This window comes from Ornithodoros turicata, chromosome 2 (assembly GCF_037126465.1).
Source record: "Ornithodoros turicata isolate Travis chromosome 2, ASM3712646v1, whole genome shotgun sequence".
NCBI classification, from domain to species: domain Eukaryota; kingdom Metazoa; phylum Arthropoda; class Arachnida; order Ixodida; family Argasidae; genus Ornithodoros; species Ornithodoros turicata.
In genome coordinates, this window is record NC_088202.1 from 106,330,503 (window position 1) to 106,349,930 (window position 19,428).

The 19,428-nt window shown below is 47.8% G+C and overlaps 1 protein-coding gene, 1 long non-coding RNA gene and 1 pseudogene across 2 annotated transcripts; all 3 read left to right on the forward strand.

Annotated features, from left to right (window-relative positions):
- LOC135384932 (uncharacterized) overlaps positions 1-19,428 on the forward strand; it is a 195,626-nt pseudogene that overhangs the window by 78,303 nt on the left and 97,895 nt on the right.
- On the forward strand, positions 143-3,593 carry LOC135386435 (uncharacterized). Its single transcript, XM_064616343.1, has 3 exons — positions 143-205; positions 258-2,245; positions 3,585-3,593. Coding segments are annotated over exons 1-3 (1,998 nt in total). The 5' UTR covers positions 143-204.
- Positions 5,173-5,980, forward strand: LOC135383933 (uncharacterized). The gene is made up of 2 exons (XR_010420163.1): positions 5,173-5,341; positions 5,820-5,980. It is a non-coding gene; the product is annotated as an uncharacterized LOC135383933 (long non-coding RNA).

Sequence of the window (19,428 nt, forward strand, 5' to 3'; positions counted from 1 at the left end):
CCACGAGGGGCATCCATCCATCCACGACGTGAGTCGTTTCGTGGACCAAAATGTAAGTTGACCGTCTCTGCTGTGAGAGTGTATTCTATGCATGACATTGTTTTTCAGGAACCAATAGCCGCTGTCACCGCATGACACTGAACACAGGGTCTCATCCCATCCTCTCTCATCATCAATCTCAAGCGTTCCTCAACTGAAGGGAAAAGTGAGCATTGTTTCGTGAGGGGGAATCTCGTACTGATTTTGTTTGACCGCAGTGCCGCGCTGTCTCGTATGTCAGTACGACCCCATCGATGCCATGCTCGTGGCCGTAGAAAGAGAGCACGAAGCTAGAATAGAGAATCTCGGTAATAGCCCAGTCGTCCTTTCAGATGACGACGACAGAGACAGTAGTCCGCCTTTCGTAATACCTGAAACGGACGACGACGACGACGACGACGAACCCCTAGATGGACATGACAATGCAGACGAATTGCTCATGTGGGAAGGGGATCAGTCGTATGCAGATTTCATTCCTCTGTCTGGTAGGGTTCGAGATGAATCACCAGATGCAAGCCCAGAATTTCGAAACGAAGCTGAGCCTGTCCAGGGTCGTAGAATCGTTGAATTGAGAGAACACGTCGTAGAGAATCATCCCTCCGTCACGGAGAGACGATTCCTTCCTTTCTTTGTCACAGATGAGGCATTTGACGGAACGGCTACTAGGTACACGCTTCTCTGTTCCCCGCACGACGACAACGTCGACGATTTGCGACTCTATCTACCGAGCATAGCTCCAGTAATCACGCGCGTCCTCGAAGCTTATCCCATGCCTTTCAAATTTTGTCTGTGCTCGAAGGCGCTCATGGTTAAGGACGGAGCCGACGGGTTGACTTCTCATCTCCTTCACGTGAACCTTCACATGAGAGTCGTTCATAACCGCCAAGAAATCGAAGGCGCGATAAATGCTGCCATCGCAGAGTCCTCGCAACGCGTTGAAAACTATGCGAGAGAAGGGTCTGGTTTCACCTCGAACGACGTCCAATGTGTCGACTTAAAACTAACGCGCTTAAAACCGAAGCGGATTGGATGCACGATCGAGCTTCCCGAAATGTTGAAGAAAAAAACAAAGACTCTCACAAACGTCAAACTTCCACCGAATCACGAAAACGAGTGTTTCAAGTATAGCGTGCTGGCACTCTTGCATCCGTTGAGAAACAAACCAAACGATTATGTCAGATACCACAAATACATGAATCCTTCGAATCCGGAGACGCGCGTAACGTACTGGCCACCCTGCTTCCCAGTCACTTACGAAGACATTGCCCTGTGGGAGAGAAAAAACAAAATCTCCGTCTACATCTACGTGTTCGACGAGCAGACGAGTTCGATATCTACCGGGCGGATTCCCTGCACGCTCTATCAGGATAAAGTCCACCTGCTCGAGGTTAGGGATCATTTCTATGGAATCAGAAAATTTAGCACTTTCATGGGACGAGGAGACTATTTTTATTGTGAGAAATGCACTAGCGGTTATAGGACGAGAGGGGCGTTGGAGCAGCACGAACGTTTGTGTCGAGACGTAAACGAAGTAATTCTCGAAATGCCAAAAGCGGGGGAGAGCGTCTCCTTCACCAAGATACAGTACATGCATCCCTACCCCTATTTTGCGGTGTTGGACACGGAAAGCATACTGGAAAAGGACGCGCTCGTTAAGGACGCCTCGAGTGTGCACAGGATGAGCTCGTATAGCATTGTGCTAGTGAGAAGTTGTGATGGGAAAATAATGGACGTAGATGGCTATTTGGGACCCAACGCGGCAGAAAAATGCTTGCTCGCACTAAAGCGATTTAGCGAACAAATCGATAGGCTGAACCGTCTTCCCTCACCGTTGGTCATGAGTATGGAAGACCACTTTCGGCACGCGAGCGCTACGCACTGCGAATTTTGTGGAATCGAATTTAACCGACATACGCGGAAGGTGTCGCATCACGACCACACCCGTTTCGTAGACCCCGGTTCCTCGAATTTTGTCGCGACGCTGTGTGATACGTGTAACCTTACGTGTCGTAACACCAAAGAACTCGTCGTGTGCGTGCACAACCTGCAGTACGATTTGAGCTCCCTTCTCCGCCACATGCACGTTCTAAATCTGGGCGAACCGTGGATCTTAGCTTCGAGCTCGGAAAAAATACGAGGGTTCAATATTGGAGATCTCTATTTCCGCGATACCACGCAGTTTTTCAACCTCTCGTTGTCTAACCTGGTAGAAACGCTCCTCTCCAGCGGTGGCGAGAGTGCGTTTCATTGCACCCGTCAAATGTTTGGTGACCGTTTCCGACGGCTTCTCAAGAAGGGAATTTACCCGTACACCTTCGTCGACAGTTTCGAAGCGTACAATTTGCCCGCACTACCGCCAAAGGAAGCTTTCAAAAGTGACCTGAACGATGAAGAGATCACGGACGAGGACTATCAGTACGCCCTCGAGATTTTCGAATTGTTCAAATGCAAGGACCTAGGAGATTACACGCGTCTCTACGTCACGCTCGACACCTGTCAGCTGTGCGACATCGTGCTGTATTTCAGAAAGATTGCGCTAGAGACGGATGGGATAGATATCTTACGCACCGTGTCCCTCGCCAGTTACGCGTGGAGTAGCGCTTTGAAGCTCACCAATGTCAAACTCGAGCTCATAAGCGACCAAGAGATGTACGAAACGATCGAGAAGGGGATCAGGGGAGGCATTTGTAACAGCTTCCACAGATACTGTAGGGCTAATCACGAGGGGTGTGACGATTACGATCCCCACCAAGAAAAGACTTTTATCCAGTACCTCGACGTGAACAGTTTGTACCCGTACGCGATGACTTTCCATCTCCCGACAGGTGGTTTTGAGTGGGTGGATCCTTCGAGGTGGAGCGAGATCGATTTTCTCAACATTCCTCACGATTCGGAAGTGGGTTACGTGTACGTGGTAGACTTGTCGTATCCCGAAGAACTGCACGCACTCACCAGGGATTTTCCCCTGGCACCCGAACACAGGTGCGTGGACGAGGACGAACTCTCCCCCTACCAACGCCACCTGAAAGATGCGTTGTCGCTGAACGCCCCTCCCACCAAGAAACTCTTGCTGACGTGCTACGACAAAGAACGTTACGTCGTTCATTATGCATTGCTCGCTCTGTACGTGAGGTTGGGCATGAAAATAAAACGTGTTCACAGCATCCTCTCGTTCCGCCAAGACAACTTTTTGCGAACCTTCGTGCAGAGAAACGTCGCGTTGAGGAATGCCGCGTCCACGAAATTCGAGCGACTTCTGTACAAAACCATGTCGAACAGTACGTTCGGTAAGACGATACAAAATGTAAGACGGATGAAAAGGTACGCTATAGCCTACGACAAAGAAAGCGCGCTCAGAAAAGCTAGCTCCGTCGACTGTCAGCATTTTCTCATTCTGAGTGACAAGTGCATCTTGTACGAGATGAAGCAGCGCCGCATCAAATGCACGCACCCCCTTTACGTGGGCTTCGCCATTCTAGAAATATCCAAAGTCCGAATGTACAGCTTCATCTACGAGTCGCTCTTTTCTCGCTTGTCATGTCCAGTGCAATTGATCTATAGCGACACGGATAGCATAATTTTTTCTCTCACGTGTGAAAGCCTGGAAGAGCAGCTGGTGAAGATTGAGAGTGAGTTAGATCTGTCTTCCTATCCGCCAGACCACCCGCTTTTCAACGACGAGCACGCGAATCAGATGGGGTACTTCAAAGACGAGACGGGGGGTGGAGTTATTCAGGAAGTCGTAGCCATCCGAGCGAAAATGTACAGCATTCTCTTGGCTGGGTCACACAAACAGATCGCGAGAGCGAAAGGAGTTAAGAAGGACGTGGTGAGGAAACATTTATTGCACGAAGTGTACCGAGATTCTCTGTTCAATGAAACGGCGGTCTCTCAGAAGCAGTGCACCATCCAGAGTATAAAGCAAACGATGTACACCATTTCGAGACTCAAGAAGAGCTTGGTCCCCTACGACGACAAGCGCTATCTCGTGGATGCCGTACACTCCTTCCCTTATGGGAGCTGCGAATACGGTAAGCTTTGTTATGTTTTGACGCGTATAGGATTACGATAGTGCTCTCTCTCTTTGTGCAGCAACGGAAAACCCGGAAGAGAGCCCGAGAGCGTCGACGTCGTCAGGCATCGAGTAACCGCGGAACAAAGAGCTGCACGCGCATGTAATCGAGAATAAAAGTTCTAGTCGAGACATGCTTCTCTCTCTCTCTCTCGCAGACAGGAGAAGTACGGGTCATCGTGGCAGTGTGGTAGCGGAATGGGTGTACGAAAAGAATGACCATTCCGTCATCGTGCTGGTGCAGTGACCCGCGCAATGACGACGCTGCGATGAAGATACCCCATATCCTTTCTCTTGAGGCAAGTCAGGGAGGGTGCAGGCATCTATCGACCAAGTCCTTTGTATGTATTCAATAAAGATGTTTCAGTGAAAGAACACACAGAGTCTCGTCAAAGTTATTCGGACTGTTTAATGCGTTGCATGTCAATAACCAAGCGGTATTTCAATAAATCAGTGACAAAGTTGGCGATGTAGACTGCTTGCAAATGTCGCTGCTTCCGTAGAGCGTGCTTAATATGAGCGATGGCACGAGCGAGAAGGTCCACGATGTCTGCAGCGATGTAGTTGAATTCTGCGTTGGCCAAGCTCACAAATTCGCTCATCAGTCCCAGGGGTCCGTCAGGAACCGTTATGCAGACGTTCTTGTAACGGGCGTAAATTCGACGCACCATCTCCTGCAGCGGCCCCGGCGAGATCTCTCCTATATTGCCAAAGCCTACCATGTCTATCACGTAGCGAAAAGCAGTGATGACGAGCTCGTTGCGGGGACTTTCGCCGTTGAAACATTCCTTCTCCACTTCTTCCCAAGAAGCGTGGGTGCGGGAACAATTTTGTAAAGAGTGGTAGCTGAACATCTTCACGTAGTGATGACGCGAGCGCGGTGCGCGCTGCCTTTATAGAGATAAACGCGCGCGCGCAAAGAACGGAGAATGAAAGCGAAACTGAAAAGCCACCCGTCGCCGCTAGGAGCGCGCGCGCAGCAGCAGAGAGCCGAAACCGAAAACACCCGCGGCCGGCGCAGGGGGCGCTAGGAGCGCGCGCGCGCGCATGCGCAGACGGGTGGAGCAGAGGGCGCGCGCGCGTCGCCTCTCTCAGTTTCTCTCGGACCGTCGCGGAAGACGGACGTGCGCTCCGCGCGCTCGCTCAGTTGCTGGCTGCCTCTCGTAGAGCGCAGACGTATGTTCTCCGCGCTCGCTCAGTTTCTGCCTGGAAGTTGCCGCGGGGGAAAAGGTGAGTGATTTGACGCGCTCCTTTTCTCGTATGTTTGCCGTGTTTAGCGGTGACCGCGCTCGTGTTAAGCCTTTTCTCGCATGTTTAGACTTGTTTTGCGGTGTCCAAGCCTGTTGACGCATGTTTAGCGATGTGTGGTTCCCGCCTTGTGTTAGCTGCGTAGTGTTGGGGTTAGGCCTAAGCGATCGCCCCCCGTAAGCCTCTTTCCTCGTATGTTTGCCGTGTTTAGCGGTGACCGCGCTCGTGTTAAGCCTTTTCTCGCATGTTTAGCGATGTGTGGTTCCCGCCTTGTGTTAGCTGCGTAGTGTTGAGGTTAGGCCTAAGCGATCGTCCCCCCGTAAGCCCTTTTTCCCCGATGTGTACTGTTTTCTGTTTAGCAGTAGCGGTTAGACCTTTTCTCTCGCATGCCTAGACTTGTTTAGCAGTGCTGTCATTTTTACCTGCCGCTAGTATCTTGTTCTGTCTCTCTCTCCTCTAGAGCTATGATGGTGGCGCCATCTGGTGTGATGCCTTGCAACTAAGTGGCCACCTGTCGTCGATCTCTGCAACTACCCGACGTCAACAAGCACTGGTCACCCCGGAGCCGTTTCTTCGCCGCGGCATCGTTGATTTTCGAATAAATTGTTTCTCTCCACTCTATTTCTATCTTTTCATTTTATTTTCTACCTATTTTTTTATTTTTTATCAGCTCAAGTAGCCGGCAACTCACATCTTCGTCTGGACGTGTCTTAGATGATCCCCAATTAGTGTAATGACTCCCTGAATGATCCTAATTACTGTGGGGGGTCCCAAATTGCTCTAATTGCTAATTAATGGCGTCCAGACGAAGATGTGACTTGCCGGATACTTGAGCTGATACACTACTACTCATGTCATGAATGTGGCGGCGGTTAACAAGAAGAAGCAAGTGCAGGTAAGTGCATAGTCATACGATAAAAATGCGGGGACATTCCGCAAGAAACGCGAGTGAATAATATGAAGTGCCCTCTTTTGCACAGCTTCAAGACGTTTGATATCGGTGGCACATAAAGCATTCCATACCACTGACGCATATTCAAGTCGGGGAAGGACGCAAGCTTAGTAGAGAGTAAGAAATACCGTGTGAGAAGAAAACATTTTACAGCTGTAGGTGAGCAAACCAAGCATAAGCAGAGCAACAGAACGAATTGCTCTGACATGCTCATGAAATTGAAGCTCCGCATCAAAGACAACGCCGAGATCATGAATGCCGTAGACTCGGGCTATTTCGCCATCACAAAAGTACTGAAATCGGGTTACTTGAGACTTGCGCGTGAATGAGATAACTTTAGTTTTTGACGTGTTGATTTTGAGGAAATTAGAAGTACACCAAGAAATAACACTGTAAACATCCTCCTGAAGCAGTAAGCAATCAGAAGGCGAGGTTATGCTTTTCATTATTTTGAAGTCCTCAGCATACTGTAGCATGGTGGAATGTTTAACACAAGATACAAGATCATTAATAAAAATATTAAACAGTAGAGGCCCGAGATTTGACCCTTGGGGTACACCAGACGTAGAAACATAGGTGTCAGAGTAGAATCCGGACACACACACAGAGTATAAGCGATGCCGTAAGTACGAGGCAAAGAAAAATACAAGAGAGTCAGAAACACCATATAAACAAAGCCTACGAAAGAGCAGATCATGGTTCATATTTTTCTTTCTTTTCCAATCCAATCCAATGGTTCATTAAGTCAAATGCTTTCGAGACGTCAAAATCGATTTCATCCATCTGACCACGAGAAAGAACCGCTGGGGAACAGACTGACATGAACGATACAAGATTTGTGACTGTTGATCTCCCATGCATAAAGCCATGCTGACTGTCTGCAATTTTGCGCTTAAAGAACGAGGACAGAAATGTGTTCAAAGACTTTGGAGCAAGCGCATAAAATACTTATAGGTCTATAATTAGTAACAATGTTATGGCTGCCCGATTTATGGACAGGAATGACCTGGGAAGACTTCCACGGTTGTGGAAAAATATTTCGTTTAAGAGAAATATTAAATATGAATACGAGCACAGGCGAAAGGATGTCACGATAAACTTTAAAGAAAATAGCAGGGATACCGTCTGGTCCCGGTGTCGTTGTGGGCCTTAGTTTACTAATTGAATTGTGGACATCATTCTCAGTAATAACAAACGAGGACAGATGATCATCGTGCATTTGCGTAAAAGAAAATGCAGAATCTGTGCTGGCCCAGTCATCAAACACAGATGAAAAGTGTGACGCAAAGATATTTGCCACGACAGGCGGATTGCATTGCATCACATTACCGTCAAACAGAGACATAGTGCTAGCATTCTCACGCTTGCATCGTTTATGCCAGGTCCAAAAATTGCGAGGATTTCTTTTTACGTCATCTTGAATTCCTTCCAAATACGCATTAGGGTCTGAGTCAGCAGACTTCTTGAAGAGCCGCCGAAAAACAGCAAATTGTTCATAGTCAAACGCCCTTCCAAATTTCTTAAATCTTCTATGAAAATATCTCTTTTTGCTAAGATAACTGCGTGTGAGAGCAGAAAACCAAATTGGGTATTTGCGCCGACGTGGTATGGTATATGGGACAAACTCAGAAATAGCATTTCTAATAATGTTTGTGAAATTCAACACTGCATCATCAGGATCAATACAGTTATGCGTTAAGCACAATAATCAAATGCTAGCTGTGGTTTATCGCCCTCCGCAAGGCAATATTCCTAGGTTTTTGGAATTCATCGATAAAGTTCTTTCGAATGCTTGTGAAAATAAGTATAAACTTTTCTTAGGAGGTGATATGAATATCAATCTTCTCTGTGATTCTCGTCCTCGCAATGATTTTGTTTCCTTGCTCACTTCTTATCATTTTTCTAACCACATTGAGACGGCCACTCGAATTACAGTCTACCAGCACCCTGTTAGATTTATTTATTACAAATTAACGTGAGGACAACGTAATATCTGGTTGTATTTCTTGTGATATTAGCGACCATTTGCCAATTGTAGCTCGACGTATCTCAAATAAAATCAAATCAAATATCTCGACGTACTCGTACAAATGCCATTTATATTCAGGACGTTACGCCTGCAACTCTAGACCTTTTTTGTTCGTATCTCTCTGCAGTTGACTGGCAGTTTTTGTACAATCATGCAGATGTAAATGATGCATATTCTAGTTTCCTCGCTGTTGTGAAGGAAACTTACCAAAAATGTTTTCCCCTTAAAAAGATTAGAAAAACAAAGCGCGCGAAAAAAGCATGGGTTACTCATGACTTATTAATGCTAATCCGAAAGAAATATGCCTTGTATAATGCCTTTTTAAAAACCAAAGATTTAACGAAACTAAACGAATTTAAAAAGTTTCGAATCATGTGAACGCCGCATTAAGGAAGGCTAAACAAGCCTACTACAGTAACCTGTTCGACGCTACTTCTTGTAGAAGCTCGGAGTTGGTGTGGAACTACTTAAAGATTATTACGGGTCTAGCGTTACATTCGAACGATATTGAGAACATTCTTATTGATGACAAGGTAATTTCCAGAAATGAGCTTGCAAATGCTTTTAATAATTATTGTATTAATGTTGGCGTAGGTACCCCCGCGCAAAGAGTAGTGCACAATAAAGATTCAAACGCGCACTCGTTGTTTTTAGACCCGACAGATGCAAACGAATTTCGAACAGTAATGATGAGCCTTAAAAACTCTAAAGTATTGATGCAGATAATATGCAAATCATACCTCTCAAATACGCTTGTGATTACTTAGCCTGCCCACTTGCTTTTATTTGCAACTTGTCTCTGAGCAGCGGAGAATTTCCTCACCTGATGCAAGTTGCCAGGGTAATTCTATTGCATAAAGGGGGCACCAGGAATGATTTTTCACATTATCGTCCGATATCGATCTTACCGGTATTTTCAAAAAATTTGGAAAAAAATCATCCACACCCGATTCCCCAAATTTCTTGATAAGCATAAATTGATTGCGACTGAGCAGTTCGGCTTTAGAAAGGGTCTGCCCACTGAACATGCACTTCTTACGCAAAAGGATTATATCTTAAGAAATTTCGAGGCTGGTCTTCTGACTTTGGGCTTATTTTTAGATTTTAGCAAGCCTTTTGACTGCCTAAATCATGACGTTCTTATTAAAAAATTGCATTATTACGGGTTTAGAGGGATAGTATCCCAGCTGGTTAGTTCATATCTTGGCCATAGGAAGCAGTTCGTTCCAATGGACGTCAGAGGATAAAGCGATTGTTGATCAACTCAAGCAAGTCTTAAAGAAGCCCCCAGTTTTGGCAAGCTTCAGCAGCACATGCTCAACAACAGTCTACGTAGACGCAAGCGGAGGCCTGAAGTTGTCCTGACAGATCAGGCTCGGGGATTCATGAACCGCAAGGTGTCATCTTTGCATAAAAGACTCGGAGTGACGCACGTGAGTTCTCCCCCTTACTGACCGTAAATGAACGGACTCATTGAGCGGATGATTGGCACTATCAAACGAGTCGTGCCGAAGCTAGTCGAGAGTCACGAGGACTGGCTAGCAGTCTTGCCGGACGTAATCTTTGCGATCAACGTTAGCAAGCATAAGTCGTTCAATCACAGTCCGTTTGGGCTCATGCATGTCTACAACCAAAGACTTACCGGTGAACTCAACATCGGCTCGATCCAGGACGACATAGACGAGTCGGAACGTCTTCACCATGCAGTTAGCACAGAGCCGCGTACAGTGCCAAGAAAACGTCGAAGCAAGCCAACATGCATCGGAGATACGCTACTACTCGAGGAAGAACCCTCCTCATTTCGTGATTGGTGACCTCATCTACGTAACCGTCGGTGCCAGAGCAAGCACACTGGACGACCGTTACGAAGCACCGTACCGAGTTACAGAACTACACGGATCTAATACTGCAGTAGTGAAGCGAGTGACACCGGTGAAGGGAAGATCCAACACGCGGACAGTTAACACAGAGCAACTTCGCTGATAACAGTGTCGAGACGTAGAACCTGTAGAGCTATCGGACACATTCATAGGGCCAGTCTCTCAGGAGCCAGCTGTTCCTTCGGCCAGGGACGACAGCAACGAAAACTCCACTCGTGGATCGGGCATACGACGAACAAGCAGGAACTCACAACGGTATCCGGACTTCGAACTGTCTTACGCTTCCGAGTGACCTGAGGACAGGTCAGATCAACAGAAAGGTCGTGTCACGGATTGAGTTGAAAAGGACGATGAAGTGAACGTTTGGTGTATCACGTCATGTCACGTCATGTCACGTCAACGTTTGGTGTATCACGGTGTATCACGTCATCATTCTATAATTCTGCAACGATCGACCTACGCGACGTCATACGTATGTACACTCTTAAAAATGAACTTCACCACATAGCACGCTCCTAGCCAACCATCACCCCGAATGACAACGTTCTCGCCCTAGATTTGTTGAAAACGGGAGGAGGAGCCTATTTTGTGTCGTGCATAATCGGCATAAAATAGGCTCCTCCTTCCGTTTTCAACAAATCAGGGGCGAAAACGTTGTCATTCGGGATGGTGGTTGGCTAGGAGCGTGCTATGTGGGGAAGTTCATTTCTAAGAGTGTACTTCTGTCTGGGATTCGAGGGAATAAATGTTTCCTACTGACAGTCACAATAAGCAACCGCGGTGTCTTGTTTTTCTTTCATTCTGCCGTTTGAAACGCCATGGGAGATACGAGAGACAAACAAAGGGTAGAAATGGACAAGGAAACATACGTGGGTGGTGACGGTGGCTCAGGTAAAAGAAAAGAGAGGCAGATCTTCATAAGACTATATCTGATAGATATCCACAGGACTCAATTTTCAGCCTGGGTAGGGGAAAGGGTGTACTGTGTTAACGTCCTGGAACAGCATAGAAACATATAATAAACGTCTTATACCTTTGCCGCACGGACGCCGAACTGCGTCGCCGCAGTCACACGGACGGCCGAACGGAGGTTACGCCGCCAACCGTGGTTATAGGAAACCGAACTTGGCAACCTCGGTTCCGCGATGTAACCGAGGAAAATGGATGAAAGCTTTAACCGCGGTTTGCGCTGCCCGTGTGACATTTGCCGCAAATAATCATGTGCGTACCGTGCATTTAATGATTGTTCAGCTTTTTAATTACCATGATGCCATTTTCTTTTTATGATATACAGCGTAATCAAAATATACATGGAGCTGGTATCACAATCACGTGGTCACTGCTAGCATGTCACAAACTTCCGTGTGACAACAACAAACCGTGGTGCACGATAACCGCGGTTTGATCGGGTACTGGCGGTTAACCGTAGCCGCGGTTGAAACTGCCCGTGTGACAAGGGTACTAGACACGCACATGTGCCTTTGAAACATATAATAGACATCTTCAAGACCTACTCGAGGACGTATTCAAGACTTTAATAAGCGTCACATTAGCCGAAGCTAGAAGACGTCATTTAGACTGAATAGAAGACGTCTTCTAAACACACACACACACACACAAAAAAAAACAGTCTTGCCAGCACCTTTTTGAGACTTTTGCAAATCGTTTTGTGCTGCTAGGGGCCCGTCATTCGTGGCAATGGTTGGCGCACAGCGTGCTATGCGTGAAGCTATGTTTACGGTGCCCACTCCTGTGTGGCCAACAACGGCTAGCCGAGTAGGACCCCCCCCCTACCCCCTCTGTTTCTAGAGTGTAGGTTTACCGCTTCTGATTCGAAGAGAAAGGGGGGAGGGAGGCGTACGCCTTTTCGTGTCAATTGCTATATATCTACGCTGACACAAACAGGCGTACGCCCGCCTCTTTCTTCGAATCAGAAACGATAACCCTATCTTTCGTGGCAATGGTTGGTGCAGAGCGTGCTGGGCGCAGAAGTTCAGTTTTTAGCAGTTCAGCAAGTCATGGGGCTGGTGTTCAAGTTCGCTGCTCACGCTGCACAGAGCCCTCATTCTCTCGTGTATCCTGTACGTGTCACCGTACGTAGGTCTGGGACCTTCACAATGGCAGGCTCTTGAGCGGCTCCATCGGGCAGGAATAAGAACGGCGCTTGGAATACCCAGCTTCTCTGGAATTACCCAGACTTACCTGGAAGACAAGGAAAAGCCCGTTAGCATTCATTTCGAGCTTAGGGGGCTCTGGTACTTAGACAACTTGGCCACGTCCGGAAGCAAGCACTCTCTTTTTTCTGCCCTCGTAAGAAGGTCACACACGTCCCTCGGCCGCTTGGCCTGCGAATACGCTACTAGCGCCCTGACCCACAGTGAGCGATCGCCTCAACATCCTGCTGGGTTACCTTTGGTGCCATGGCGGGAGTTTGCACCGGGTATAACGCTCTACGTTCCGGGCATTCATAAAAAGAAAGAATGTAGCCCCCTGGTCGCTAGAGTGGCGGCTGAGAACCCTATAAGCGACTTCTACCACTCGCATACTCTAGTATGCGATTAGTATTCACTGATGGCTCTATTGACGACCGTACCCTCTTAGAAATGAACTTCACCGCATAGCACGCTCCTAGCCAACCATAATCTCGAATGATATCGTTATCTGCCCCGATTTGCTGAAAACGGGAGGCGTACGCCATTTTTGTGACAATTATGAACAGCATAAGTGTCACAAAAAGGCGTACGCCTACCGTTTTGGACAAATCAAGGCACACAGCGATATCATTTGAGTAGGTGGTTGGCTACACTCTTAAAAATGAACTTCACCGCATAGCACGCTCCTAGCCAACCCTCATCTCGAATGATATCGTTATCTGCCCTGATTTGTTGAAAATGGAAGGCGTACGCCTTTTTTGTGACACTTATGCTGTTCATAATTGTCACAAAAAAGGCGTACGCCTCCCGTTGCGGTGAAGTTCATTTTTAAGAGTGTCGGAGCGTGCTATGCGGTGAAGTTCATTTTTAAGAGCGTACCAAAAGTGCTACTTGTGCCTTCCACTTCCCATCAGTGAACGTGGCCTGGCAGGGAAGATCATCGCGTTACCCGATATCCTCCACGACTGATGAACTCCTGGCTCTCCTGCACGCAGCTGCTGCGTGCAGGTGCGAGGGTTCGCCAGGGCAGTCCTACTCACAGACTCGAGAAGCGCTCTATGGGACGTGATGAGCCCCATGTGTGACAACATCTTAGCGCGAAGCATCAGAAGATCGTGTAATCAGCATAAACAAACCGGAGGCGATATCGTCTTCCAATGGATCCCGTCCCACGTCGGAGTCGGCCGCAACGAAAGGACGGACCAGCTGGCGTCCTCGGCACACCTGGGCTGCAGCAATATTTTGCCAACTCCGGACGACACCGACAGGCAAATGGCCGTTCAGCTGCTTGTTGAACTGCGTCACCCTGGGATACGGGACATCATGCACCATCATCGCCCCTTTCTTCCCATGAAAGACCTTCCTCGAAGCATACAGACCATGCTCCATAGGCTCCGCACTGGGTATGCGTTCACCAACTCTCAACTATTCAAGATCGGCTCTAGGGGTGACGCCTGCTGTGGCCACTGTCAACAACCTGAAACAATCGAACACATCCTGCGAGACTGCCGAGCGTACAATTCTGCGGGCGAAGGCTATCTCCCTCGCTCCACCTCGGGCACCCTAGCGGACATCCTCTACCCCGGTGGTTCTTCAGTCGAACGTTCCGCTAAAGCAAGAAACCTTATTCTCTTTCTGCAGAAGGCAGGTCTTGCTCAACGACCCATCTAATACTTTGCTCTCCCCGACGAACTCATGCATCTCCACCCTTCATCATTCATCCTCTATCCTCCATCCGTCCGTCCTTCTTCTTTTTTTTTTTTTTTTTTGCTATAGTCGTGACGACGCCCACTTCTGTGTGGCCAACAACGGCGAGCCGATCCTGCCATCACCCCACCCCCACCACCACCACCACCACCCCTCAGTTTTTAGAGTGAACGCTCTAAAAACGGTCTTTACCGCATAATATGCTCCTAGCCAACCATTACGCAAAATCATATAGTTATCACTGTTGATTTGAAGAGAGAGCGGGGCGTACGCCTTTTGATGACAATTAGCATATATCCAAGTTGTCCACAAAATGGCGAACGCTTCCCATTTTCAACAAATCAAGAATGACAACAACATCATTCTGGATGGCGGTTAGTTCTGGGCACGCTATGAGGTGAAGTTCTGTTGATTGATTGAAAAATAAAAAGTATGGAGATATCAGTCACGACAAAGTCGGGACAGGGTACTCTAGAACACGTGAATAGAAAAGAAAGTAGGATTATGTTGATGTTGAAGTTCCGTTCTTAGGATGGCATGTTTCTCTGCATACAATGTTCACAGGACCGGGGCCTGGACACTTGGCCAGACTTCTATGGGACAGTGGAGCACGAATCGAACATCCTAAGCACCCTAACGCATCTTTTTGCAGGTCACCTGAACCGTAGCAGCTGCAATGACCTGTGGATGTACCACAAAGTGCGGACGTCCGGCACCTACCAGATCGACGTTGATGGTGAAGGACCGCTCAAGCCATTCTACGTGGACTGCGAGATGGGCGACGGAAGAGAGATATTTCAGGTTTGATGCACGCTTCCCGGAACAGACTTCATGCAAAATTTGTTTAGGGGATTTTTCATTAACTTCAACTGTCCTGATCAAAGTTTAAAGGAGCACGGAAGGGCTCGAAAAAGATATGTCAGGAGGGATTACGATTACAAGCCCATGGATATATACTCGCACAAAAACTATGAGTACAGCGCGCAATCCTGGTACGCAAGAGAACTTTCAATCTCGCGGGCCAGAAAAGCTGCTTCCATCGCTGCCAAACTGTAACGTCACGTCTTCCGCCCAATAGGCGCGCGCCTTCTTTTTTCTTTCTTTTTGTGGTTGTATTTGGCGCCCCCCGTCCCTCGTCTTACACAGAGCAGTCGACCTGTCGCCTTCCTCACTCGTCCTAGCAAACTATTCCAGGCAGCCAATAAAACGGCTCGATGATCTGACGTCACAACACTTCAAAAGGAGCGGGAAAAGATCGTCCCCGCCGCTCGCGCTGTTCTGAACTAATTTTCTCGGAAAATGCAAGCTTCCCAAAGCAAATATTTTGCGCGACAGTTCCTGAAGGTATTATGTTCATATCACGCGGTAAAAAAAAAAAGGCATACCCGATGGGCCTACATACTGATTTAAAGGTACTGTAAACCAGTAGAGCAGCTCAGAAAATGTATCTATTCGATGTCCTAAACCCTCAGTACTCTTACGTCACAATTTTCGTTGCACTTACGCTCATAGTTCTTTAGAAAATTAAAATGGAAAATTACGGACAACCCTGTGTCGAAGACGCCACCAACTGCGCATTTCTCGTCAAGTACTGCGGTAAAACTACATTGCGTGTGCTGGCTAAAAGAAGCCGGCTACGTATCGGCTACGCAGCCGTCAGGAGCAGCAAGCCAACTGGGAGCATAGACCACTGTGACTTGACAAATTGGGGATTATTTGCCACCATGCGTCTCCCCGAGCCGTATTACCGCAATTTTACTGACAAATTAAAAACATTTAGCGTACCCTGTCACATGCATGACTTGTTGTGCTGGGTTTACAAGCAACACTAAACTAAACTACGCCGCTAACATAACCTCTCTGTCTGCTGCTTTACAATACCTTTAAAGGGACGATCGCATCCGTCCCGGCCGATTCCGAAACTATGGTGCCGTTTTGCTCCGCGTTCATCTCTGATAATAACGCCGAAAATACGACGCGAATTGGTGGCGTTGTTCCTGTGCAGTTTGATGTGACACATGGCAAGAGCAGACGACGCATATTGAGAGTATTCCGGGATTCTTTCTGGAAACGTCACCCGGACAAGGCCAATCAGAGAGCGCCCTTTGGCGCGGACGAGACCAATGAGGGAGCGGCTGGAGGAGCCTTGGCTAACCAACCCACCGACAGTCGGGCGGGCGAGCCGGAATACTAGGGGACGGCGTCTGCTCTGCGATCGGCTTGCGGAATGTTGTTTTTGGTTAGCGTCGGACGTGTTCGTACAGCCAGGAGCGCAACACCGTGTTTCATGCTACAGGGTCATGTCAGAACTCACACTGGTAAGCGAAAGTCGGCGTATTTACCGAGGGCTTTTCACTTGGTATATTGCGATGCGAACGCCAAACAGACGACCTCAGAGACAATCGCCTGCGCTGCGCTCCCATTCGTGTGCCTGGCTTACGTCATCATGGTGTTAGCTGCAGACGTTCCCGGATGCCATAGTTTGCTGATGCTGATGTGTAACTGTGTAGTCGTTCAGCGAAGAACATATTCCTTTGTTCATTCACTACCCTAAGAAATTAATAAAATTTATTGATACTCAAATTCTGTTGGAGGTTTTTTAATAATCATAGTCACGCACCTTTAAAGGAGCTATGAACTCTCCCAAGCTAGCCCGACGACTGTGTCGGCTATACAAGCGGCGACTTTAACTTGTTTGCTCTGACACCTTTTGTAGAGATGGATCCGATAGGTCCGTATCTTCACCACATATAGCACGCTCCAAGCCAGCCATCATCCCGAATGACACCGTTCTTGCCCATGATTTGTTGATAACGAGAGGCGGAGCCTACTATGTACCATGATGTACGGCTACAAAACGGGCCCCGCCTCCCGTTTTCAACAAATCAAGGACGAGAACATTGTCATTTGTGATGATGGTTGGCTAGGAGCGTGCTATGTGGTAAAGTTCATTTTGAAGAGTGTAGAGCAGAATGTTATGTGTGCCTCCGCGTTGGAATCTGATTGGGTGATACAATTCTTCAAATGACGTAACAATGGATTGAGGTATCTAGATAACGGTATACGACTACTCGCCCGTATAAAAAAAAGTGCGTTTTTTCTATTTACAACAACAACAACAGTAAATGATGACGATGAGATGGGGTGTTTCACCGCGGTGGTGCGGTACCCTACCCCATTGCACGTGGAACATTATGTGAAGATGATGAAGGAAGGATGAAAATACAAGAAACGCTACACATGTTATGAACCAGAAGTATTGAACAATGAATTGTAAATAGAATTACGAAGCGTAGAAGAGCAACATTACACCTATTACAGCTGTAACTAAATACCTGCAGATAGGAGTTCTTACCTCCTTTAATAGAGCCCATGACAATAACGCGAGTGTTACAAACTTTTTTTACGCGTTTTTTGTTTGTATGTGTTCGTTTGTGTTGGGCGTCAGTTAGTAAAGTACGTGTCGACAATTTGGTGCGAAGCGCACAACAATTTCGCAGGTTTGAGAAACATGTTCAACTTGTTATGTAAGTAGAATTTGCCAGTGCTATGAAATACCTCATCGTTCATCGGGCAGCCCTGTCATGACAGGCGAAGGATGCGCTGATATGCGCACGATTGATCGTCAATCACGCGGCGGACGATGATGGATGTTGATATTGGTAAAAAAAAAAGAAGAAGAAGGGAGAGATTGAAACGCGGTGGAACTAAAGTAGGGATGCCCACGCAATAGCTTTTGCATTATGTGCATAGATTACTGTAGATGCCGCATAGTTTCAGTCTGTACTACAGACTCAAGTTATAAAGTGCGTATGTATCGCAATCGACGAGGCGTTTCTACACCTTGAACAAGGTTTGTGATTTACGCACGAACAAAACCAGAGTTTGCAGCATCCCTCTTCTCCTCTTCTCAGGAAGCGCGACAATGCGGAGCGGAGTCCCATTGGTCTCCTCACACGATTTGTCCAATCGCGAGAAGTGCGGTTTGAGGTGAACGAATGGCACGCCTCTCCGCATTGTACGTCGCGGTTCTTGAGAAAGACAGGAGAGGGAAGGTGCAAACTACGGCTTCGTTGGCGCATAAATCACGAACGGCGCAATGGCTGAAACCCCTTCCTCCTGTGTTGGGAAACGTTCCTTCTGTGTTAAGGTAACGACCTGTTTCATTCCGCGAGGTTGGTGTTGGGACGCGTTCCTTCTGTGTTAAGGTAACGACATGTTCCATTCCGCAAGGGGGAAAATTCCACTTTGGTGCCCTTTTAACGTAGAATACGTTCACTGGCCGGATTTTTGTCAGCTTCAGAGGATGCTGCGTACGGTACTCGAGTAGGATAGTTTAAGGCTGTATAAGAACCAGACTGTATAAGAACCACTTTTTTTCTAATCCAAGATGGCCTATTCTAATCCAATTCCAAGCCAAAATCCGGTTCTAAGCCAAAACAATCCAGTTCTAAGCCAACACAAGCCAATTCCAAAGCCATCTGATTGGCTGCCATTAGCTCCGCCCACTTCACGTTGATTGGTCCACGCCAAGCCCCACTGATCATTGATTGGTCAATCGTAGCTCCACCCTTTATGCTAATTAGTTGCTTAGCTCCGCCAACTTCACGCTGATTGGCCCATGCTAAGCCTACTGATTGGTTGACTCTGCCCCTTTATGCTAATTACTTGGCTCCTTCACGCTGATTGGTGCACGCCGATCGCTGAGCTCCGCTCCTAATTCACCGGCTCAGCTGATTGGTTCTACTGATCACTCTCGCAGCCCTCTGATTGGCCGTCCCCAATCTAAGCCTATCGATTGGCCCACTGATTAAGCCTGCTGAACATAGCCTTCGTTAGCGCCCGCCCGCTCGGCAGCGACCCCGCTGTGGCTTTATCTCAGATGTCCAAACTTGCCTCGTGGCGTAACTGGCTCCGCCCACTTCATGTTGATTGGTCCACGCTAAGCCTGCTGATCACTCTCCCAGCGCTCTGATTGGTCGTCCCCAGTCTAAGCCTACCAATTGGCCGTCGTTCTAAGTCCACTGGCACCAGATGGCGCAACTCTTTACTCGCTCCACCTGCTTCATGCTGATTGGTCTGTTCTAAGCCTACTGACTTCTAAGCCAAACCACGATAAGCCTACTGATTGGGCCTTCACACCGATTGGTTCATTATAAGCCTACCGATAGCTGGCCCCTGATTGGTCCACGATACTTACCTTGTGGCGCAACTCTTTATTGGCTCCACTCACTTCATGCTGATTGGTTCTACTGATCCAGACTTCTAAGCCAAACCACGCTAAGCCTACTGATTGGCCCTTCACACCGAAGCCTACCGATGGCTGGCCCCGATTGGTCCACGCTAAG